This window comes from Callionymus lyra, chromosome 8 (genome assembly GCF_982586985.1).
Source record: "Callionymus lyra chromosome 8, fCalLyr1.hap1.1, whole genome shotgun sequence".
Lineage (NCBI taxonomy): Eukaryota > Metazoa > Chordata > Actinopteri > Syngnathiformes > Callionymidae > Callionymus > Callionymus lyra.
Window position 1 is genome coordinate 27,140,127 of NC_141825.1, and position 21,966 is coordinate 27,162,092.

The window sequence follows — 21,966 nt, forward strand, 5'->3', positions numbered from 1 at the left end:
TTGGGTTTGATCTCATTTCCTTTTCAAATGACAACGAATTGTGTCGATTTAAATCGACCTTGAACCTCCATCAGTAACTAGTTCGTACAGACCTGGTCTCGTGATCGACACTGACGTCAGGGTTTGTCACCGCACGTCATCAATTCCTTAAGTTTCCACCTCGTAGGGTCTTGTTTAAACAACACTGGGCGTGACTACAGCTGGAGGTGTGAAGACCATTTTCATGTCATAATGGACCCACTCTCGTAACCTCTCCTTCGCTGTGATTTCAGACGGGGGTGAACTTCACAAACGAACGACTTCAAAACACGATGAGAGACTGACTGAAGACATTTGAAAGATGTGAATCAGAAGAGCACGTGTTTTACATCAGTACATTAATATTAAAACGTGTATCACAGACAGTATTGAATCAATAGACTCACAATATCACACAGTATTAAAAATACACACCACACATTTTAGTTATGGGTTATTTGGTTGTGTAAAGAAACACAATTATATTATATGTAGACATATTTAGTTTTCAAAGTTCTAATGGAATTCTTCACTTTTTGCAAAGCTTTAAACACAGTATTACACAGTATTTAAGTGAGTAATTGTGTGAATGCTTCCCATCATTCACACAAAACTGTTATCAATTCAAGTCCTTTCCAAAATGCAAGCTATGGTCTTTCTTTTATTTCTTCCACTCTTTCTTTAATTCCCTTTTTCTACCCCATTCATTTCAATGGGGAAAATGTTAAACTCATGTTTCAACTCCTTCCAATTTGACCTACTACTACTACTTCTACTACTAATACTTCTACTACTAAATCTACTACTAATTCCACTTCCTCTACTTTAACTAATACTTCCACTACTAATTGTACTACTTGTTCCACTTCTTCTACTATTATTTTTCTGCTACTTCTACTTTTACTACTAATTCCACTTCTTCTAATTTTACTACTAATTCCACTACTACTTTTATTGTTCTACTACTTCTACTACTAATTCCACTTCTACTTTTACTACTAATTCCACTTGTTCTACTTTTACTACTAATTCCACTACTACTTCTACTTTTATTTTTCTACTACTTCTACTTTACTACTAATTCCACTTTTACTACTAATTCCACTACTACTTCTACTTTTATTTTTCTACTACTTCTCCTTTACTACTAATTCCACTTGTTCTACTTTTACTACTAATTCCACTTGTTCTACTTTTACTACTAATTCCACTACTACTTCTACTTTTATTTTTCTACTACTTCTCCTTTAATACTAATTCCACTTTTACTACTAATTCCACTACTACTTCTACTTTTATTTTTCTACTACTTCTACTTTACTACTAATTCCACTTTTACTACTAATTCCACTACTACTTCTACTTTTATTTTTCTACTACTTCTCCTTTACTACTAATTCCACTTGTTCTACTTTTACTACTAATTCCACTTGTTCTACTTTTACTACTAATTCCACTACTACTTCTACTTTTATTTTTCTACTACTTCTCCTTTACTACTAATTCCACTTGTTCTACTTTTACTACTAATTCCACTACTACTTCTACTTTTATTTTTCTACTACTTCTCCTTTACTACTAATTCCACTTTTACTACTAATTCCACTACTACTTCTACTTTTATTTTTCTACTACTTCTCCTTTACTACCGATTCCACTTGTTCTACTTTTACTACTAATTCCACTTCTTCTAATTTTACTACTAATTCCACTACTACTTTTATTGTTCTACTACTTCTACTACTAATTCCACTTCTACTTTTACTACTAATTCCACTTGTTCTACTTTTACTACTAATTCCACTACTACTTCTACTTTTATTTTTCTACTACTTCTACTTTACTACTAATTCCACTTTTACTACTAATTCCACTACTACTTCTACTTTTATTTTTCTACTACTTCTCCTTTACTACTAATTCCACTTGTTCTACTTTTACTACTAATTCCACTTGTTCTACTTTTACTACTAATTCCACTACTACTTCTACTTTTATTTTTCTACTACTTCTCCTTTAATACTAATTCCACTTTTACTACTAATTCCACTACTACTTCTACTTTTATTTTTCTACTACTTCTCCTTTACTACTAATTCCACTTTTACTACTAATTCCACTACTACTTCTACTTTTATTTTTCTACTACTTCTCCTTTACTACTAATTCCACTTTTACTACTAATTCCACTACTACTTCTACTTTTATTTTTCTACTACTTCTCCTTTACTACTAATTCCACTTGTTCTACTTTTACTACTAATTCCACTACTACTTCTACTTTTATTTTTCTACTACTTCTACTTTACTACTAATTCCACTTTTACTACTAATTCCACTACTACTTCTACTTTTATTTTTCTACTACTTCTCCTTTACTACTAATTCCACTTGTTCTACTTTTACTACTAATTCCACTTGTTCTACTTTTACTACTAATTCCACTACTACTTCTACTTTTATTTTTCTACTACTTCTCCTTTACTACTAATTCCACTTGTTCTACTTTTACTACTAATTCCACTACTACTTCTACTTTTATTTTTCTACTACTTCTCCTTTACTACTAATTCCACTTTTACTACTAATTCCACTACTACTTCTACTTTTATTTTTCTACTACTTCTCCTTTACTACCGATTCCACTTGTTCTACTTTTACTACTAATTCCACTACTACTTCTACTTTTATTTTTCTACTACTTCTACTTTTATTTTTCTCCTTTACTACTAATTCCACTTTTACTACTAATTCCACTACTACTTCTACTTTTATTTTTCCACTACTTCTCCTTTACTATTAATTCCACTTGTTCTACTTTTACTACTAATTCCACTACTACTTCTACTTTTATTTTTCTACTACTTCTCCTTTACTACTAATTCCACTTGTTCTACTTCTACTACTAATTCCACTTCTTCTACTTTAACTAATACTTCCACTACTACTTCTAATTCTACTACCACTTTTACTTTTCTACTACTTCTAATTTTACTACTTATTCCACTTCTTCTACTTTTATTTTTCTGCTACTTCTACTTTTACTACTTATTCCACTTCTACTTCTACTTTTATTTTTCTACTACTTCTCCTTTACTATTAATTCCACTTGTTCTATTTTAATACTGATTCCACTACTACTTCCACAGCACACAGGGTCAGCATTCACACTGCATTTTCTTCTGGAAACGCATTTTTCTAGTTTATATTTGTAAAACACTAAACAATACACAGTTATAGATCCGACCAACACAGTTGTCATTACGAAACATGATACTTTATTTACTTTATCTGGCGAAGACAACAACACATTTCATCATTGGTTCAAAGATTCATGATTTAACAAGTTAAAAAGATCAGTGATAACTTTTTACACACTTTAGTGTCAACAACGACACGTCCTCAGATGTTCTGATGGTGAACCGAGTGATGGACTGGTTCTGGTCAATGAACTGGTTTTGCATGATTCACGAGCAGCTTCAAGTCTTTTGGCTTCTACACTGACGAGTCCACCTGAGACTTGTCGTCCAGCTCCTTCACGAACCTCTGCAGGTCCTCCATGCACTGCTGCTTGATCTCCAGCAGGTTCTTGTCCAGCGGGGCCTGAAGGAGGGTCTCCAGACTGGGTTCCTTGTCCACCAGCAGCTGCACCACCGAGCAGAAGGTCTCGCAGTCCTGACGGTAAATCTGTGACGAGAACCACCAGAGGATCAAACCTCACAGTTTCACAGGAGAGACAATATTTGAAGAACCTCCTCATGTTTGGTTGAATATTCAAGTGAACCTTCTTTGACAGATAAAGATAAAGAATCTCCAGAGGGATCAATACGTCCATCTTCTTTAGTGACTCAAACTAGAGGAAGAGTAGAGTAACCAACACATGCATCATCTCTGACACACAAACACACACAGTACTGGACGATCGAGTCAATTACGCGTCTTTGCAACTGAATATATACACATACATGGACACACATACAAACATGTGTAAACACAAATACACACGTGTACACAAACGTGTGTACAAACCCACACACATTTGTGTGAACTGACAAAAACGTAAACAAACTCTCACACACACACACACACACATAACCAAAAACCCACTAACACTATGTGCAAACTCTCACACAAACACACACGTAAACCAACACACACGCATATGTTAAAAAAAACAACCACTAACACTATGTACAAACTCTCACACACACACTTAAACAAAAACCCACACACACTTAAACCAACTCTCACACACACACGTAAACCAACACATACGCATATGTCAAAAAGAAACCCATTAACACTATGTACAAACTCTGTCACACACACACACACACACACACACACACACACACACACACACACAACATTAATGTGTGGGCAAACACAGACACACGTGAAGAAACACAAACACATTATGTACAAGCATGAACACACACACAAATGAGAACAAACAATCACAGACTCACACATGAAACCACATAAACTATGTTCACACACCCCCACACACACACACACACACACACACCCCCACACACACACACACACACACACACACACACACACACACACACACACACACACACACACACACACACACACACACACACACACACACACACACACACACACACACACACACACACACACACAGGAGTTGAACAGACATTATTAACTATTAATAACCAGTGCTACTTAAGATAGTTTCCAAAGGTGTCGCTCTGGTAAACTTAACCAGTAACTAGTCAGTTACAGACTATTGGCAGCAGGTCTCACCTCCTCTATTTCCAGAGCTTTGGTTCTGATGGCATCAGTGCGGCGGGTTCTGAGGTCGTCAGCAGGGGTGGGCTCGGGTTCTCCCGCCGTCTCTTTAGATGCTGACGGAACTTCCTGTTGAGCCGGGGGTCAGAGGTCAGCGCTGAGGTCAACAGGTTAGGAAACTGGTTCTGACTTCAAAGTAACTATAAAGAGAGACGCCCGGGTTTCTGGTGCCGGTGTCGACTTCTAGTTGTTGCTCATGTCACCAGAGCACGGAAGGTTCAGTACGACTTCATCATCTGATGTACTTAAACTCATGATATTGCAATATTTTTGCGATCCTGTAGTAACAAGTATATATGTGTATTATTGTCCAGTACTTGACTCTGGTGTTGTGATAGTGTAGTAACAAGTATATATGTGTAGTATTGTCCAGTACTTGACTCTGGTGTTGTGATAGTGTAGTAACAAGTATATATGTGTAGTATCGTCCAGTACTTGACTCTGGTGTTGTGATAGTGTAGTAACAAGTATATATGTGTAGTATTGTCCAGTACTTGACTCTGGTGTTGTGATAGTGTAGTAACAAGTATATATGTGTAGTATTGTCCAGTGCTTGACTCTGGTGTTGTGATAGTGTAGTAACAAGTATATATGTGTAGTATTGTGGAGTACTTGACTCTGGTGTTGTGATAGTGTAGTAACAAGTATATATGTGTAGTATTGTCCAGTACTTGACTCTAGTGTTGTGATAGTGTAGTAACAAGTATATATGTGTAGTATTATCCAGTACTTGACTCTGGTGTTGTGATAGTGTAGTAACAAGTATATATGTGTAGTATTGTCCAGTGCTTGACTCTGGTGTTGTGATAGTGTAGTAACAAGTATATATGTGTAGTATTGTCCAGTACTTGACTCTGGTGTTGTGATAGTGTAGTAACAAGTATATATGTGTAGTATTGTCCAGTACTTGACTCTGGTGTTGTGATAGTGTAGTAACAAGTATATATGTGTAGTATTATCCAGTACTTGACTCTGGTGTTGTGATAGTGTAGTAACAAGTATATATGTGTAGTATTGTCCAGTACTTGACTCTGTTGTTGTGATAGTGTAGTAACAAGTATATATGTGTAGTATTGTCCAGTACTTGACTCTGGTGTTGTGATAGTGTAGTAACAAGTATATATGTGTAGTATTGTCCAGTACTTGACACTGGTGTTGTGATAGTGTAGTAACAAGGATATATGTGTAGTATTGTCCAGTACTTGACACTGGTGTTGTGATAGTGTAGTAACAAGGATATATGTGTAGTATTGTCCAGTACTTGACACTGGTGTTGTGATAGTGTAGTAACAAGGATATATGTGTAGTATTGTCCAGTACTTGACACTGGTGTTGTGATAGTGTAGTAACAAGGATATATGTGTAGTATTGTCCAGTACTTGACTCTGGTGTTGTAGTATTTACAGACTGTAGACAAAGTCGTAACTGCTTTCATTTGTTTTCAAACCAAAATATGAACAAACATCAGCTTTAAAAGCAGCTGGATTGAACTGTATCCTCTCGTCCTCAGTCAATGCAGGATCTCTAAGAATTTCATGGTTCCTTTTGCAGCGGAGGACGGAATGACTGCTGCCATCTAGTGGTTGTAAGTTTAATTGCAACAAACTACGGAAATATAAACCATAAAAAAATTATTATGGAAAATATGATTTAAACTAAAAAAAAAACTGAAACTTAATCTAAAGTTTAAAGATTTACACATTCAAATATTCCTTCGTTCCATCAACACTGGTCTCTGACGTGCTGTGGTACCTGTGCAGGTGCTGAGCTCTTGGATTCCTCCACAGGTGTCCTGGCGGTGAGACTCGGCACCACTTTGGCATCATCAGTGCGACTGCCTGACGTTTCCTCCGGAAGGGTCTCCTTGGCCTCTACACTGGTGGTGTGGACTAGTACTGGGGCGGGGTCTGGGGCGGGGTCCGGGTCCGGGCTGCTGGGTCCGACTACCACGTCAACAGGAGCCTCCTTGGAGGTGCTGCTGGAGGCCGCCGCCTGCACCGGGACACACTTCTTGTCCTTGACGCTCCTCATGGCTGAGCCGGACCTGGAGGCTGCTGGACTGCTGGCCGGCTTCGGGGTGGACTCTGTTGGGGTGACAGCAAACACACAAGTCAGTGATCGAGACCTCTCAAGTCAAGCGTCAGCAGGACTCACTCTTAGGCGGACTCTCCTGGACAGACGAGGATTTGCCGGGATGAGTTTTCTTCTTACGACTTCTTGTTTTTCCAGACGAAAGTCTGAAGGTCTCCGAGTCCTCTCTACACACAGATATGAACACATGAACGCATGCGCACAAAGACACACACAGAGGCACACATACATGCAGTATGTACATCACAAGACATAAACATTAAAGTGACACATCCACGCAAAGCTTAGGAAAAGCCTGCAGTTCATACAAAACTCTGCAGCCAGAATTCTGAGCCGCTCTAGTAGAAGAACTCACATTTCTCCTTCAAACTCTTCACTGGCTGCCAGTTTCTTTCAGGATCATTTTAAAATTCTGGTTCTTACTTTCAGATCTATTCATGGTCAGACCTTCCATCAGTGATCTGATCCAGACTTACACCCCAGCTCGGGCTCTGAGGTCTGTGGATCAGAATCTACTGATGGTTCCTGAACTTCCGGCCCAGAGGAGAGAAATCCTTCCAGACTGTTGCTCCTAAGCTTTGGAACCATCTCTGTGTTTGATGATCTACTGACTCCTTCAAGAAACATCTCTGTGTTTGATGATCTACTGACTCCTTCAAGAAACATCTCTGTGTTTGATGATCTACTGACTCCTTCAAGAAACATCTCTGTGTTTGATGATCTACTGACTCCTTCAAGAAACATCTGTGTTTGATGATCTACTGACTCCTTCAAGAAACATCTGTGTTTGATGATCTACTGACTCCTTCAAGAAACATCTGTGTTTGATGATCTACTGACTCCTTCAAGAAACATCTGTGTTTGATGATCTACTGACTCCTTCAAGAAACATCTGTGTTTGATGATCTACTGACTCCTTCAAGAAACATCTGTGTTTGATGATCTACTGACTCCTTCAAGAAACATCTGTGTTTGATGATCTACTGACTCCTTCAAGAAACATCTGTTTTTAATGATCTACTGACTCCAAGAAACATCTCAAGACACTTTTATTTGAGCTTTTCCTTGATTCTCTGAGACTCTTGTCTTATGTGTCTTGATCTTTTAAGAATTGCTCTACAAATATAACTTACTAACTTACATTAGCTCAGATCTTAACGGCTGAGATTGTTGCATCGACATCATGATAGTTATAAAAACGACTTTAATCAAACTCACCTCTGAAAGTTCCCAGTAAAGCCTCCTCTGTTGCGAAAGTAAGGAGCAGGTCTGCCGTTTCCCCTGAAACAGAAACAAAGTCTTCCAGTGTTGCATCCATTTTCCATTTTCTCATAATACACGTTAAGAATCTCTCGCTAGAAAACATCCTCCAAGTATCCTGAGGAAACACTGAAGGTGCAGATGAAGTGGTGAATATTACTTTTAACCAATGATTCAGTGGAATATTTACTTTACTTTCAATCATTCTTAATCTTTCATTTTAATTCCTAAAATGCTCATTTTTACTTTTTCTAAGCCTCGTTTGCTCTGGCTTCACTTCTGCTCTCGTTTCTGTAGGACATTCTGGACTTTATGCTCAAAAACCACTGAAATTCGACAAAACGACTCATAGGTTTGGATCTGACACCGGTTTAACGTGATCACGATTATTAAAATAAAGACTTGGAAAGAGAATGTTGGATTTGATGACAAAGATTAGTCGAACCATTACAGGAGGAAGAGATCGCAGTCGTCAGATTTCATTAGTACCGTCAAGAACCGTGAACACCTTTGGTCTCCAGCAGAACCTGATATATCTGGACATTCTTTCACTGGACGACACGAGGACATGAACATTCAAAGAGACTCGTGAAAGAGTTTGAGGATCTCCCTCGACTCGTGATGTTTTCCTTTATAGCCAGTAGCTCCGCTTCAGTCGTGATTCAACAAGTGATTTAAGATTTAAGTTTAGTTGTTTATCATTTGTTCATATTTCATCAACAATTTCATGTTGTCGTCTGTGTGACAGAACTGTTACATCATCTCTGTATATATTGCTGTGAATTAACACTTTATTATCAGCTCTACAGAGTCCTGATGACTGAAGACATGACACCATTCATCCCCTCACTCGTGAACAAGACACGAGATGAAGACATGACTCCATTCATCCCCTCACTCGTGAACAAGACACGAGATGAAGACATGACTCCATTCATCCCCTCACTCGTGAACAAGACACGAGATGAAGACATGACTCCATTCATCCCCTCACTCGTGAACAAGACACGAGATGAAGACATGACTCCATTCATCCCCTCACTCGTGAACAAGACACGAGATGAAGACATGACTCCATTCATCCCCTCACTCGTGAACAAGACACGAGATGAAGACATGACTCCATTCATCCCCTCACTCGTGAACAAGACACAAGATGAAGACATGACTCCATTCATCCCCTCACTCGTGAACAAGACACGAGATGAAGACATGACACCATTCATCCCCTCACTCGTGAACAAGACACGAGATGAAGACATGACACCATTCATCCCCTCACTCGTGAACAAGACACGAGATGAAGACATGACACCATTCATCCCCTCACTCGTGAACAAGACACGAGATGAAGACATGACACCATTCATCCCCTCACTCGTGAACAAGACACGAGATGAAGACATGACACCATTCATCCCCTCACTCGTGAACAAGACACGAGATGAAGACATGACACCATTCATCCCCTCACTCGTGAACAAGACACGAGATGAAGACATGACACCATTCATCCCCTCACTCGTGAACAAGACACGAGATGAAGACATGACACCATTCATCCCCTCACTCGTGAACAAGACACGAGATGAAGACATGACTCCATTCATCCCCTCACTCGTGAACAAGACACGAGATGAAGACATGACTCCATTCATCCCCTCACTCGTGAACAAGACTCGAGATGAAGACATGACACCATTCATCCCCTCACTCGTGAACAAGACACGAGATGAAGACATGACACCATTCATCCCCTCACTCGTGAACAAGACACGAGATGAAGACATGACACCATTCATCCCCTCACTCGTGAACAAGACACGAGATGAAGACATGACTCCATTCATCCCCTCACTCGTGAACAAGACACGAGATGAAGACATGACTCCATTCATCCCCTTACTCGTGAACAAGACACGAGATGAAGACATGACTCCATTCATCCCCTCACTCGTGAACAAGACACGAGATGAAGACATGACTCCATTCATCCCCTCACTCGTGAACAAAACACGAGATGAAGACATGACTCCATTCATCCCCTCACTCGTGAACAAGACACGAGATGAAGACATGACTCCATTCATCCCCTCACTCGTGAACAAGACACGAGATGAAGACATGACTCCATTCATCTGTCGATCATCCCCTCACTCATGAACAAGACTCAAGATGAAGACATGACTCCATTCATCCCCTCACTCGTGAACAAGACACGAGATGAAGACATGACTCCATTCATCCCCTCACTCGTGAACAAGACACGAGATGAAGACATGACTCCATTCATCCCCTCACTCGTGAACAAGACTTGAGATGAAGACATGACACCATTCATCTGTCGATCATCCCCTCACTCGTGAACAAGACTCGAGATGAAGACATGACTCCATTCATCTGTCGATCATCCCCTCACTCATGAACAAGACACCAGATACCCGACCTTCTCCACCTGGGAGAGGAAGACGAAGACAAAAATGTGGAACCCTCCTGCAGAGGTGTAAAGCACCTGGTTGTTGTGACCCCGGCTCAACCTCCAGCAACAACAAAGAGATCAAATAAACTTTTACGACGCTGCAGATATGTGGAGGCTGAGACTCCGGGGGGAACGCCGGACGCCACACGGCGTCCTTGAGGAATCGAGCCAGAGGAATGTGCGCCTTCATCTCTGACATCCACCAGTGCCAGAATCAAACTTTAACTGCAGATTTGCATGAAATACAACTTGATGCTTTTTTAGCATCATCTGGTCGAGTAGAGCAGCTCCGGACACTTGAAGACCCAGAGTTTGTGTGTGTGCACTCGGAATAATGGATAACTATAACTAGTTATTATAACTATAACTAAATAACTATACTGCCTGAATGGCAACCAAAAAAAACAACTTACAGCAACTGGAGTTTAGAGATTCTCAAGCAGCGCTTTGGCTCCACCTTGTGGTCCATGTGTGCTACTTAAAATAATCAAAGTCCAGGTGAACGTACCTGCCGGACAGGTGATGTCTGAGGTCATCATGAGCATACCGAGGTTCAACGAAAGGTGCCTCCTGAGGAGCAGAAATGATCCACATGAAGGAAAAGCACAGGTGTAATGCTTCAGGTTTGGTTGTGCGACACTTTTCATTAGTAAACATATTTAGCAATTATGTACTTTTTTTCTTGTTTCAGAATTAACTTCTCAGACTTCCAACAGATCTCAAGCTTCTCAGGATTATTACAGCGATGGACTTATTAATGATTATATTTATACTGCTGTGATTTTTAACGTTTGTCAAGCAACAAAATTTCGTTGTCAGTTTCACTGCAGTGTTTTCTGTGCAAAGACAATAAAAGTACAGTATTTTCCGGACTATAAGTCGCTCCGGAGCACAAGTCGCTCCAGACATAAAATGCATAATAAAGAAGGAAAAAACATATATAAGTCACACTGGAGTATAAGTCGCATTTTTGGGGGAAATTTATTTGATAAAATCCAAGAGACAGAAACAGACATGTGATCTTGAAGATAATTTAAAATAAAACTAGAGGCAACAACAGAATAATGTTACGTTACATGAAGTGAGAACCTGGTATGTTAACATAACATATGAAGAGTTATTCAGAGAACTATAGCATAAATAACTAACAAGTTTACCAAACCATCCGTGTAACTCCAAATAACTCTTCATCCTCGTGTCACTTTTAAACAACTAACTAACTCCGGAGGTAGAAGATGCTTCCTCTTCTACGTGGAAATGATCAACACAGGCCTAGAGCGCCCTCTGGTGGTTTAGTGTGAAAATAACATGTGAAATGATATACCGCTAATAATGTTAATAATTTCACACATAAGTCGCTCCAGAGTATAAGTTACATCCCGGACAAACTATGAAGAAAACTGCGACTTATAGTCCGGACAATACGGTAATTAGATGCCAGTTTTGGGACCCTCTTGTCACCCAGGTAAGAATTCTGTGTTAACGTACATTTTGATTTACCTGGAAGTTTCGGAAATCTTGGAAATCATCTTCCCAGTGATGTTCAGGCGAGTTCCTGAAACGTTGGGGAACGTTGTTGCACCACTGGTCCTGGTTGGGAACGTAGTTGAAGCCTTGTGGTCGTCCAGGGTTACGGTTGCTCACGACGTTGACGACGCGCTGAACAGTCACCTGTGTCCACATGCAACAGTCACCTCAGAATCACTAACAAAGAGTGTTGGAGACGCAGAGATAACTACTGACAATTATTAGTGCACGATGAGACATGAAGCCAAATCAAAAGGAACAAGGAAAAATAAACCAACAAGAACTTGAGAACATAATTACACATGCTTGTATTCCTAATTACAGTATTTATTAGTTTTACTTCTTGTTTTGAAAGCAAGTAGGGACATAAAAAATAAGTTGACGATGTCATTTGATATCAACATTTCCCACATAAAGACCTGATCTGTCGTCAGATCTGTGGAAGGGTTTGCTAGAGAAACATGGGAAAACTTGCCTCTCTGGACGGATATCGGCCTTGAAACCCAAACGCATCGTTGAACATCAGACCGTTCCGATAATCCACTGAAAAAGGAGAAGAGGGCGATTGAGTAAAACCCGCACGAGAAGTCACTTCAGAAAATGATCATCAATGAAGATGCCCGGCCAGATGTTGTTGCCAGGTTTGTGCTCAGGGTGAAAAGAACCATTTCTGGAAGCTGTTGATCTCACACAGATGGACAGCAACGGTCGAAACTCAGGCTACATTCAAAGTACTTCGTGAAGACACAACCCTCCTCCCCTTAACCCTCCCTGCTCAAGTCTAGGTCCAACTCTGCTGATGTTGTCAAGATGCATCACCTGGTTCTTTGAAACGGCATCTGTATAATATCAGAGGTTAACAAACGTCTCGTATCCGAGAGACGATACAGAAGCAACAGATGGAAGGAAGAACACTTTTTCATCTCATTTACTTCTGACTGAACAAGGACCATCAACCATCCATCCATATTCATCCTCTTCCACCACGTCAGTTCAGCAGCTGAAGCAAACACTTCCATCTCACAAGAAACTCACACTGAAGGAATACAAGCACAGCCAGGAGATGTAGTGTATTCGGTTTATGCCTCTTTGTTAGGTCAACCAAAGGTAACTCATCAGGGAAGCATCCTTCACATGTGCCTGAGCCACCTTAACTGGCTTCTCAATGCAGGTGAGCAGAGGTTCTACAGCAGTGAGTTGAGTCTGTGAGCATCTTGACTGGTTAAGAATAAACTGATATATATATTCCTGTATGAAAAGGACTTAAGAACCAAAAGAAAACCCTCACTGCACAAACACAAAGCGACAGAAGATAGAAAATTCACATCAGAATACAGAGAGCAATTCACAGTTGCAGCTTCACTGTCCATCTACTTGAAAAATGTTGGAAAAGAGTAAACAACACAATCCAGTGAGTTTTGTTTTGGGGATGTTCTCGTCTACAGAGATAGTCCCACAGATCCTGGACGAGGACTGACCTTCTTAGAGGGATTTTTGTTGTGCATTCTTCTTTGGGGAGGAGATTTCCAGAGGGATTGATAAAGTCAATCTATCTTCACACTCAAGTGCAGAACATTAAAAAGACACCTTGACATGATGCTCAGGAGAAGTAGCAGTTCTACTTTGAGATATGTTTGTTCTTTTAATCACTACAACAAACGACAATAGAAATCTGCTGGTATAAAAGAAGGTTTGTCATTTATCTCATATCTCTTTCTATCAACATAAAGATGTCTCCTGATCTCTCTTAAAGATGCTTGAACTCGTACAAAGAAAGAGTCTCATATCTGAACAAACCACGACATTCCAACGCGAACAACAACAGCTTGTTTTCTTCAACTAGCCTCTCGCCCTGTAAACACACCATGATCTGACTTAGTAGCATATATCCTTGTGGTTTAACGAACTTATGACTCTTGTACCATCTTTGCGTCCATAGAGACACACTTGTGTTTTGAAACATTCAACGTTAATAAACATGTTTCCGTGTTGTTCTCCCAGCATGCATCTGTGATAGCGCCATCGTTAGCAACTTAGCTTCAAACAAACAGTCGAATAAGTGACGTCCATACTTGTCTGTGGTCAGCTGACGGTCACCTCCACCTGGATGTTATCGTTGTGCTCATGAGCAAAACCACAGGAATCTGAAAACAAAACACGGTTGTTGCGCGATCTTAACTCTTGTTCGTGGGATAATGGAGGAGGACGGCGCTGCCACCTGGAGGCACCCGGTGGAATTACGTGAACAGAAAGATGGATAATGTAATATCTGATAGAACATTTTAAATGTGGTTTATTATATATATACAAACTATTTTGCCATTTCAGAATAAAGGTATAAAGTCTTCCAAGCTATTTGCACACTCATTTTTTTGAATTGACATTTTGTAAGTAAGTAAACAAGTAATATTTGTAGAGCTTTTCTAAACCAGGGTCCCAAAGCGCTTAAACAATCAAAACAATACCCAAAAAAGATATTTCTTGAAGGAGTCAGTAGATCATCAAACACAGATGTTTCTTGAAGGAGTCAGTAGATCATCAAACACAGATGTTTCTTGAAGGAGTCAGTAGATCATCAAACACAGATGTTTCTTGAAGGAGTCAGTAGATCATCAAACACAGATGTTTCTTGAAGGAGTCAGTAGATCATCAAACACAGAGATGTTTCTTGAAGGAGTCAGTAGATCATCAAACACAGATGTTTCTTGAAGGAGTCAGTAGATCATCAAACACAGATGTTTCTTGAAGGAGTCAGTAGATCATCAAACACAGATGTTTCTTGAAGGAGTCAGTAGATCATCAAACACAGATGTTTCTTGAAGGAGTCAGTAGATCATCAAACACAGAGATGTTTCTTGAAGGAGTCAGTAGATCATCAAACACAGATGTTTCTTGATGGAGTCAGTAGATCATCAAACACAGATGTTTCTTGAAGGAGTCAGTAGATCATCAAACACAGATGTTTCTTGAAGGAGTCAGTAGATCATCAAACACAGATGTTTCTTGAAGGAGTCAGTAGATCATCAAACACAGATGTTTCTTGAAGGAGTCAGTAGATCATCAAACACAGATGTTTCTTGAAGGAGTCAGTAGATCATCAAACACAGATGTTTCTTGAAGGAGTCAGTAGATCATCAAACACAGATGTTCCTTGAAGGAGTCAGTAGATCATCAAACACAGATGTTTCTTGAAGGAGTCAGTAGATCATCAAACACAGAGATGTTTCTTGAAGGAGTCAGTAGATCATCAAACACAGATGTTTCTTGAAGGAGTCAGTAGATCATCAAACACAGATGTTTCTTGAAGGAGTCAGTAGATCATCAAACACAGATGTTTCTTGAAGGAGTCAGTAGATCATCAAACACAGATGTTTCTTGAAGGAGTCAGTAGATCATCAAACACAGATGTTTCTTGAAGGAGTCAGTAGATCATCAAACACAGAGATGGTTCCAAAGCTTAGGAGCAACAGTCTGGAAGGATTTCTCTCCTCTGGTCCGGAAGGTCAGGAACCATCAGTAGATTCTGATCCACAGACCTCAGAGCCCGAGCTGGGGTGTAAGTCTGGATCAGATCACTGATGGAAGGTCTGACCATGAATAGATCTGAAAGTAAGAACCAGAATTTTAAAATGATCCTGAAAGAAACTGGCAGCCAGTGAAGAGTTTGAAGGAGAAATGTGAGTTCTTCTACTAGAGCAGCCAGTGAAGAGTTTGAAGGAGAAATGTGAGTTCTTCTACTAGAGCGGCTCAGAATTCTGGCTGCAATTGTGTCAATCGGAGACTCATATAAAGAAATCCATCAATATATTCTGTATTAACTTGGTTTTTAGATTATAGCCGTGAGTGTTTGTATTACTAATATTATACTAATATCTATCTATCTATTGGACTAACAACTGGTCATTTTATTGTATTGTCAGCATCAACAAGTCGTCTTATCTCCACACCAAAGTAAAATGACGATTAAATGAAGTGAAAAGCAAAAAGACAAGAATCAAAGGTGTCTGCAGATTTCTTTATATCTTAGAGTTGAAAAAGTTGAGCAGTGAGAAACTTTTGTCATCACACCCTGAACTTCACACACCTGCGTTTCCTGAGCACATCCAGAAAGGTTAAAGGTCATTGCGTGCCACACTTAACAGTATGATAAAAGGCTTTAAAAAGGAATTTTGGGATGTTAAAATAAAACATTTAAGACCCAAAATCTAAAAGGTGAGTCCTTCACTTTGACTGCGGAAACAGGAACTGTACACCGAGCATCTTACTTCTGGCGAGGCTTCTACCTATGAGGTGCTTGTCTTATTATTTAGAAATCTTGGTGTCTTCTCAAAGGTACATGAGCGGTCAGCTGCCTCTGAGCCAATCAGGCAACAGAGCTACGGTTGTCAAACGTTCAAGAGCTTTCCGGTTCTGCAGTATGGAATTAAGTCGGTTTTTAGGGAAAAACGTCAGCTTCACGTTCAAGTACCCATCTTTATCTTGGATAGAAACAACTGCACCGACATAACCGACCAGACCGTTATTGCCACTGTGTCCACTTCTGTCTACGAGTAAAATGCTTTGTAAGAATTCAATATTAAGGAGGAAACGCGGCGGAGAAGTGGTCGGACCGTGACCACACTTCTGCGGGGACCCCTGGTCTGAACCTGTAGCTGACAGACATCACTGTAACATCACTTGGGTTTAAGTGCTCGAGAGTAAACGAAGGAGTCAAAGCCAACAGGGGGCGCTGAAGGGTAATTACCGTGGCAGCCATCGAGGGGAGCATCTGAGTGTCTATGTGCAGGGGGGGCTATAGAGGGGGCGGCGCTCAGTGCTGGTGACAAATTTACATCCACATGAACCTTTAGTAAGAAATAAAAATAATGCAGCTGATAAAACTATGTCAATGTGCCCAAGCGCTGCGTTTCTGCGGCATCCCACGCCGACTACGCTGCCACTTTGTTGTCCTTCTGAAAGAAAAATAAAAGCTCTTGAGAAGTGTTACATCAGACAGGAAGAAAGAGAGGAAACTCGGCGTACCCTGTAGTCCGATAGGTCTGCGAACTCTCGGCCCGCCTGGTTTCCTCTGTATCCGCCCCTGTAGCCCACTGCGCCCCCTTGTGGTGGCGGTCCGAAGGACCCTCGACTGTTGGGACGGGCTCGAGCTCCACGGAAACCCATCCCACCTCGACCTCGGTAACCCCCGCGACCTCGTCGCAGCGGGAGCCCGAATGTCTCTGCGTTCATCCTGCGCTCCTCGGCCCACGTCTGCCTTCGCTCCCTGCAGGACAGATGCAGAGTCGTTGCATGTAGAGTGGAATCATAGACAGGATGAAGCTCTCGTTTCACACAGAAGAATATCAAACCAAGACTCGTGCTCTGTCTTAAATCACATACTAGTGTACTCATATTTTTTCTTTATTTCTTCTTCCAAACTTGCTAAACGTGCTGCCAGCAGGTGGCGATAGTGTTCCTACAGCTGGTTGCAACCATCGTTAAATAGTAGTAGAAGAAGAAGCTGTCGCGTCATTTCCTGTTAGTTTGTAGCAGCAGAGTTTGATTTGAGACATACTATCTGTATTTAATTAGTAATTAGTAATAATTAGTAACTACAAAATATTGACACTTAAACCTTGTTTTTAAAGCTTATTTCATTTGAGGAATGTTAGTGTAAAATTGAATCTCTCTGCTCCTGCTATCAACTGAGAATAGTGAAAGTAACCGAGTTGATAAACATGTTCTAGTCGTGTGTACAAAATCTAGTCGGTCCAGTTGCTACTAGACACATGTCACTCACCTGGGAAAGCCAGAAGCTCCAGACTTCTCACCGAACTTCCTGGTAGATCAAAACAATACAATTTAGTTGTAGAAGTAGTGACATTGTTCAAGGATGAAGACAGTGTTGTCCTGACTATGCAGTAGGGCTGAAAGATTGTTGAAAAAATTGCGATTATTTCCCAAAATATTGCGATTTTTATGCGTTTTTTTAAAATCTAATACAATAAATGATTAACTTTAAATTCAAATGTATTTCTCTATGATTCTCAAGATAAAGTTATGAAGTAATTTTTATGATAAAGTCAAATAAAGCAAACTTTGAATTGTGTGATTGCATAATTTTTATTAGCACACGCACACGCGCACACACACACACACACACAATCAATTTTTGAATTTCGGGATTATATCGCAAACGCGATGAATCGTTCAGCGCTACTGTGAAGTGTAACGATTAAGACGAGGTTCGTACCTGGAGTCGTCACAGGAAATGTTGTCGAAGAACGACTTGGACTTGTCGTAGTAGCAGTTGGGGCCGAGCGTGTCACCTTCCTCGTCGTTGCTCTGGATGCTGGGCGTCTCCACCGCGGCCTCGCTGCTCTCCTCGCCGTTCACCGCCTTCTCGCTCTTTTCATCTGCGAGAACATTTGCTTTAGCAGACGCATCAGAACGAAACCGTCCACAGGTTGACGATGTCTCACCCTTTAGCTTGAGTTTACTCTGGAACTCTCGCTCGATCTCCTCCTTGTTGAACTGAGCGTTGGCGCTCTCAAAGTCAAAGTCCTTCTCGAACTTCACGGGTCCGTCTCGACTGACGTTGAATCGGCCTCTGCCGCGGTGCCCCCCGCCTCGCCCCCGACGGTTGGCTGCTGCGACCCCAGGTGCCACTGTAGGGAGGACACACGTGTTTTTAGGCTTAGAAAGTGGCTGTAAAATCCAAACTCACGCACCTGTCTGGTTGTACACCGTATGTGGAAGCCCACCTGGGGGGGCAGCTCTCTCCGCAGCAGAGTGTGACCTCTGCGCGGACCACCCTAAGCCGGCGCCTCTGCCTCCTCTCGTCGACTCGCCTCTCCTGGGGTCCGTCCCGTCCTGCTGGTGGGACTTCTGGCTGCTCTGGATGTTGGAGGCGGTTCGAGGTTGAGCGGGGCTGCGGTGGGTATGGCTGGGGACCGTGGACGCTGCAGCAGCTGGAGAAGGCTGGACCACCTTGTCTTGGACCGGACTCTTCCTCAACGGATCCACAGGAGGGCTGCTCTGACCTGAGCGGAGGGGAAGTGGGATTCATTTGTTAACCTTTGTTTTAATTTGTCTTAACATTAAATAGGTTTGATAATCTCCCCTCTAATGAAATTGCATTGCAGAAGAAATTCTAGTCCAGAGCAGAGCTGGAAAGTTATATATTACATTTGCATTTATTATAAGAAAGCACTTCTAAATACATTAATTTCACTGGGATACGATTATTGAAAAAAATATAATCGCAATTATTTTCCAAAATATTGCTATTATTTTTTCAATGTCCTCTTTTTTATGCATTTTTTTTAATCTAATACAATAAAAGATTACTTTAAATTCAAATGTATTTGTCTTTGATTCTCAAGATAAAGTTATGAAGTATTTTTTATGGTAAAGTCATATGAAGCAAACCTTAAAATAAAGCTTTATTTAGTTCCTCTAATGACACTTGTATACAAACATATTCACTGCAAACACTAAAAACTAGTGTAAAAACTAAAAGTGTGATGTAAACATATTTATGAGTCAATAATAAATCATACAAACTTCAGAGTAAAGAAAAGTGAAAACACCAGTCAGTCATTCTTCTTTTTCTTACTGAACATTTTTGTTTCTCCTGTGTTTAAGTTCCTGTCGTACACAATAATATCATTTACATTATTTAAGTTGAATGTGTGATACAAGGTAACTTTCAGTACAAACAAACACGCCGGTGGCTACGCTCAGCACCGCTCGCAACTCATTTTGAAGGCTCGAAAATTAAATGATTATATTAAATATAATTGCAACCTCTGCAATATAATAATCACATTTTTTAATATCACAATTACATCGCAAATTAGATGAATCGTTCAGCCCTACTGTGGTATCATAAATTGAAATTACTGTCCTTTGGCTTATTTAAAATCAAAAGCAGATGATGATTTATAATTAAACATCATCATCAAAGAATAAATGAATGCAAAGTAGTTCTACTAAATAAACAATTAAAAAAATGTTTCTAAACAATCCACAGACAAAGGATCCCTCCTCAAATGATTACATAAAACATGTAGATAAAGACATACACCTTGTCCTTTTTTACACAAGACCGCTCATCAACAACTGCCATTAAAAAAGTATTCCAAGTGTATTTTAAAACATCCAGCTTTTACTTTTGCCGTTTAAAATCTAAATACATCTTCTTCAGTGTCTTGAGCAAAGCATCTCAGTACTTTTATCAGAATTCTGTGGGACCGTTAGTAAGCAAAAGACTTTGCATACATACCAACACCAACCTGTCCAAACTGTGGGGACACTAAAGGACTGGTGCTGAACTGGTTGTAGGCGGGCGCGGGAGCACGGTTAAATAATCCATACGAGGCCGGCGTCTGAAAGGGAGTATGCGTGGAGGTGGCAGAAGATGAAGATGAGCTGATGGATGACTGTCGACAAGAGCAGGTGAGTTATGGTTATTATTACGGTTGACGGTGTGAGTCCACAACTTTGTAAGTTACCTGGACAATAGCTGGATCCTGAGGGATGGAAGACGGGGGTTTCGGGGGCTCACACACTGTGAGGTCCTTGATGTCGCTGCCTCTGAAAATGATGTACTCAAAGGTGTCATCTCGAGGAGGAATCGGTCGGTCCGTGGGTCTGTCCTCTGTCCCGAACGAGCGCACTAGGAGAGAGCAGAGATTAAAAGCCATTAAACGACAAGGAAATTATTCAATAAAGTTCTACCTAAACCTGAAGTGATCATCAAACTGTTATCATCTAAAGTTAAGTGAGAGTTTGAGATCTCCCATTAATGAACACTCAATAACAAGAAAACATTGTTATTAATACTTTTATACGTAATAATAAACCAAAGAGAATTAGACCTCAAAATGTGTGTTCAATTACTTTCAGTTTCAAATGTTGGACATTGGAAGTCATGATGCTAACAGGAAAGCTAGGTCCTGACAAAACAAGTCTTAAAACCTCACTTTTGTTTTGAAGGACAGTTTCTCGAACACACAAGACGGAACAAGTGTAGTTCATTTGTTAAAACGTGTAATTCTGAGTAGCGTTTGTTATTAATCCATCAATGACGCACCTGTGACGTCACTCGCATGTTGACGATTATTAGCATGTTAGCTTCACTTATAAACAGTTTCGGTGTCGTTTGAGTGTTCGGTTAAAACAGCAGGCGAGAACGAGACATTTGCATTTTTTATTTGACGATGCGGTCGACCGTCGTACGCGACATGAGAGCTGTCAGAGCCAGTCAGCTGTCACCTTTGGCCAGGGCCACGGTGGAGTTCTCCGTGTCGATGGTGTACAGGATCCCCTCGTAGCGGATCTCAGCCTTCGACACCAGGCTGATCTTACTGCCCAGATAGGGCGTCCCGCCGCTGCTCATGGTGGCGGTGCCGTGGGGGGGTGTGGGGGGTGTTTAGGCTTCTAAAACGGAACTAAGGTGGACAAGACTTTCTTCGAGAACTAGTGATCCAATGTAGTCCTGCTACAACATGGCTACCTCATCCTCCATCCAGAGACTCTCACCGCGGGGGCCGGCGGGAAATCCTAGTCTCGCGATACTACGCTAGACTCGAGAATATAGAACTAGAGACGCGAGACGAGATCAACGACTCGCTTCCTGGGCTTACTTCTTGAAATATAATTAAATAATAAAACAACGAGAATAAATGTCGCGTTTTCATACATTTGCTCAAAATTATTGTGATTCATTAATTTGTTATCACCATCAAGATAACACTCTTGCTCTCTTTTTTCTGTTTCTTTGTCCG

General features: G+C 40.6%; 2 protein-coding genes across 4 annotated transcripts; both read right to left on the reverse strand.

Annotated features, from left to right (window-relative positions):
- Positions 1 to 3,287: 3,287 nt before the first annotated feature.
- Positions 3,288 to 14,381, reverse strand: LOC148074441 (uncharacterized). 2 transcript variants are annotated; one of them, XM_087797329.1, is made up of 9 exons: positions 14,269 to 14,381; positions 12,672 to 12,739; positions 12,170 to 12,340; positions 11,178 to 11,239; positions 8,149 to 8,211; positions 6,994 to 7,097; positions 6,592 to 6,923; positions 4,795 to 4,908; positions 3,288 to 3,705 (listed from the first exon to the last, which is right to left on the reverse strand). In XM_087797329.1, coding segments are annotated over exons 1-9 (1,107 nt in total). In that variant the 5' UTR covers positions 14,270 to 14,381; the 3' UTR covers positions 3,288 to 3,513. The 2 variants fall into 2 exon arrangements, with proteins under 2 accessions (XP_087653455.1, XP_087653454.1); XM_087797328.1 differs by having other exon boundaries at positions 12,158 to 12,340.
- Positions 14,382 to 16,197: 1,816 nt separating this feature from the next.
- On the reverse strand, positions 16,198 to 21,725 carry lsm14aa (LSM14A mRNA processing body assembly factor a). 2 transcript variants are annotated; one of them, XM_087797825.1, is made up of 9 exons: positions 21,455 to 21,725; positions 20,692 to 20,855; positions 20,463 to 20,619; positions 18,907 to 19,218; positions 18,658 to 18,843; positions 18,429 to 18,591; positions 17,976 to 18,014; positions 17,219 to 17,459; positions 16,198 to 17,145 (listed from the first exon to the last, which is right to left on the reverse strand). In XM_087797825.1, the coding sequence occupies exons 1-9, from the start codon at positions 21,576 to 21,578 to the stop codon at positions 17,125 to 17,127; spliced, it is 1,407 nt and encodes a 468-aa protein (XP_087653951.1). In that variant the 5' UTR covers positions 21,579 to 21,725; the 3' UTR covers positions 16,198 to 17,124. The 2 variants fall into 2 exon arrangements, with proteins under 2 accessions (XP_087653951.1, XP_087653950.1); XM_087797824.1 differs by having other exon boundaries at positions 16,198 to 17,148.
- Positions 21,726 to 21,966: the final 241 nt, after the last annotated feature.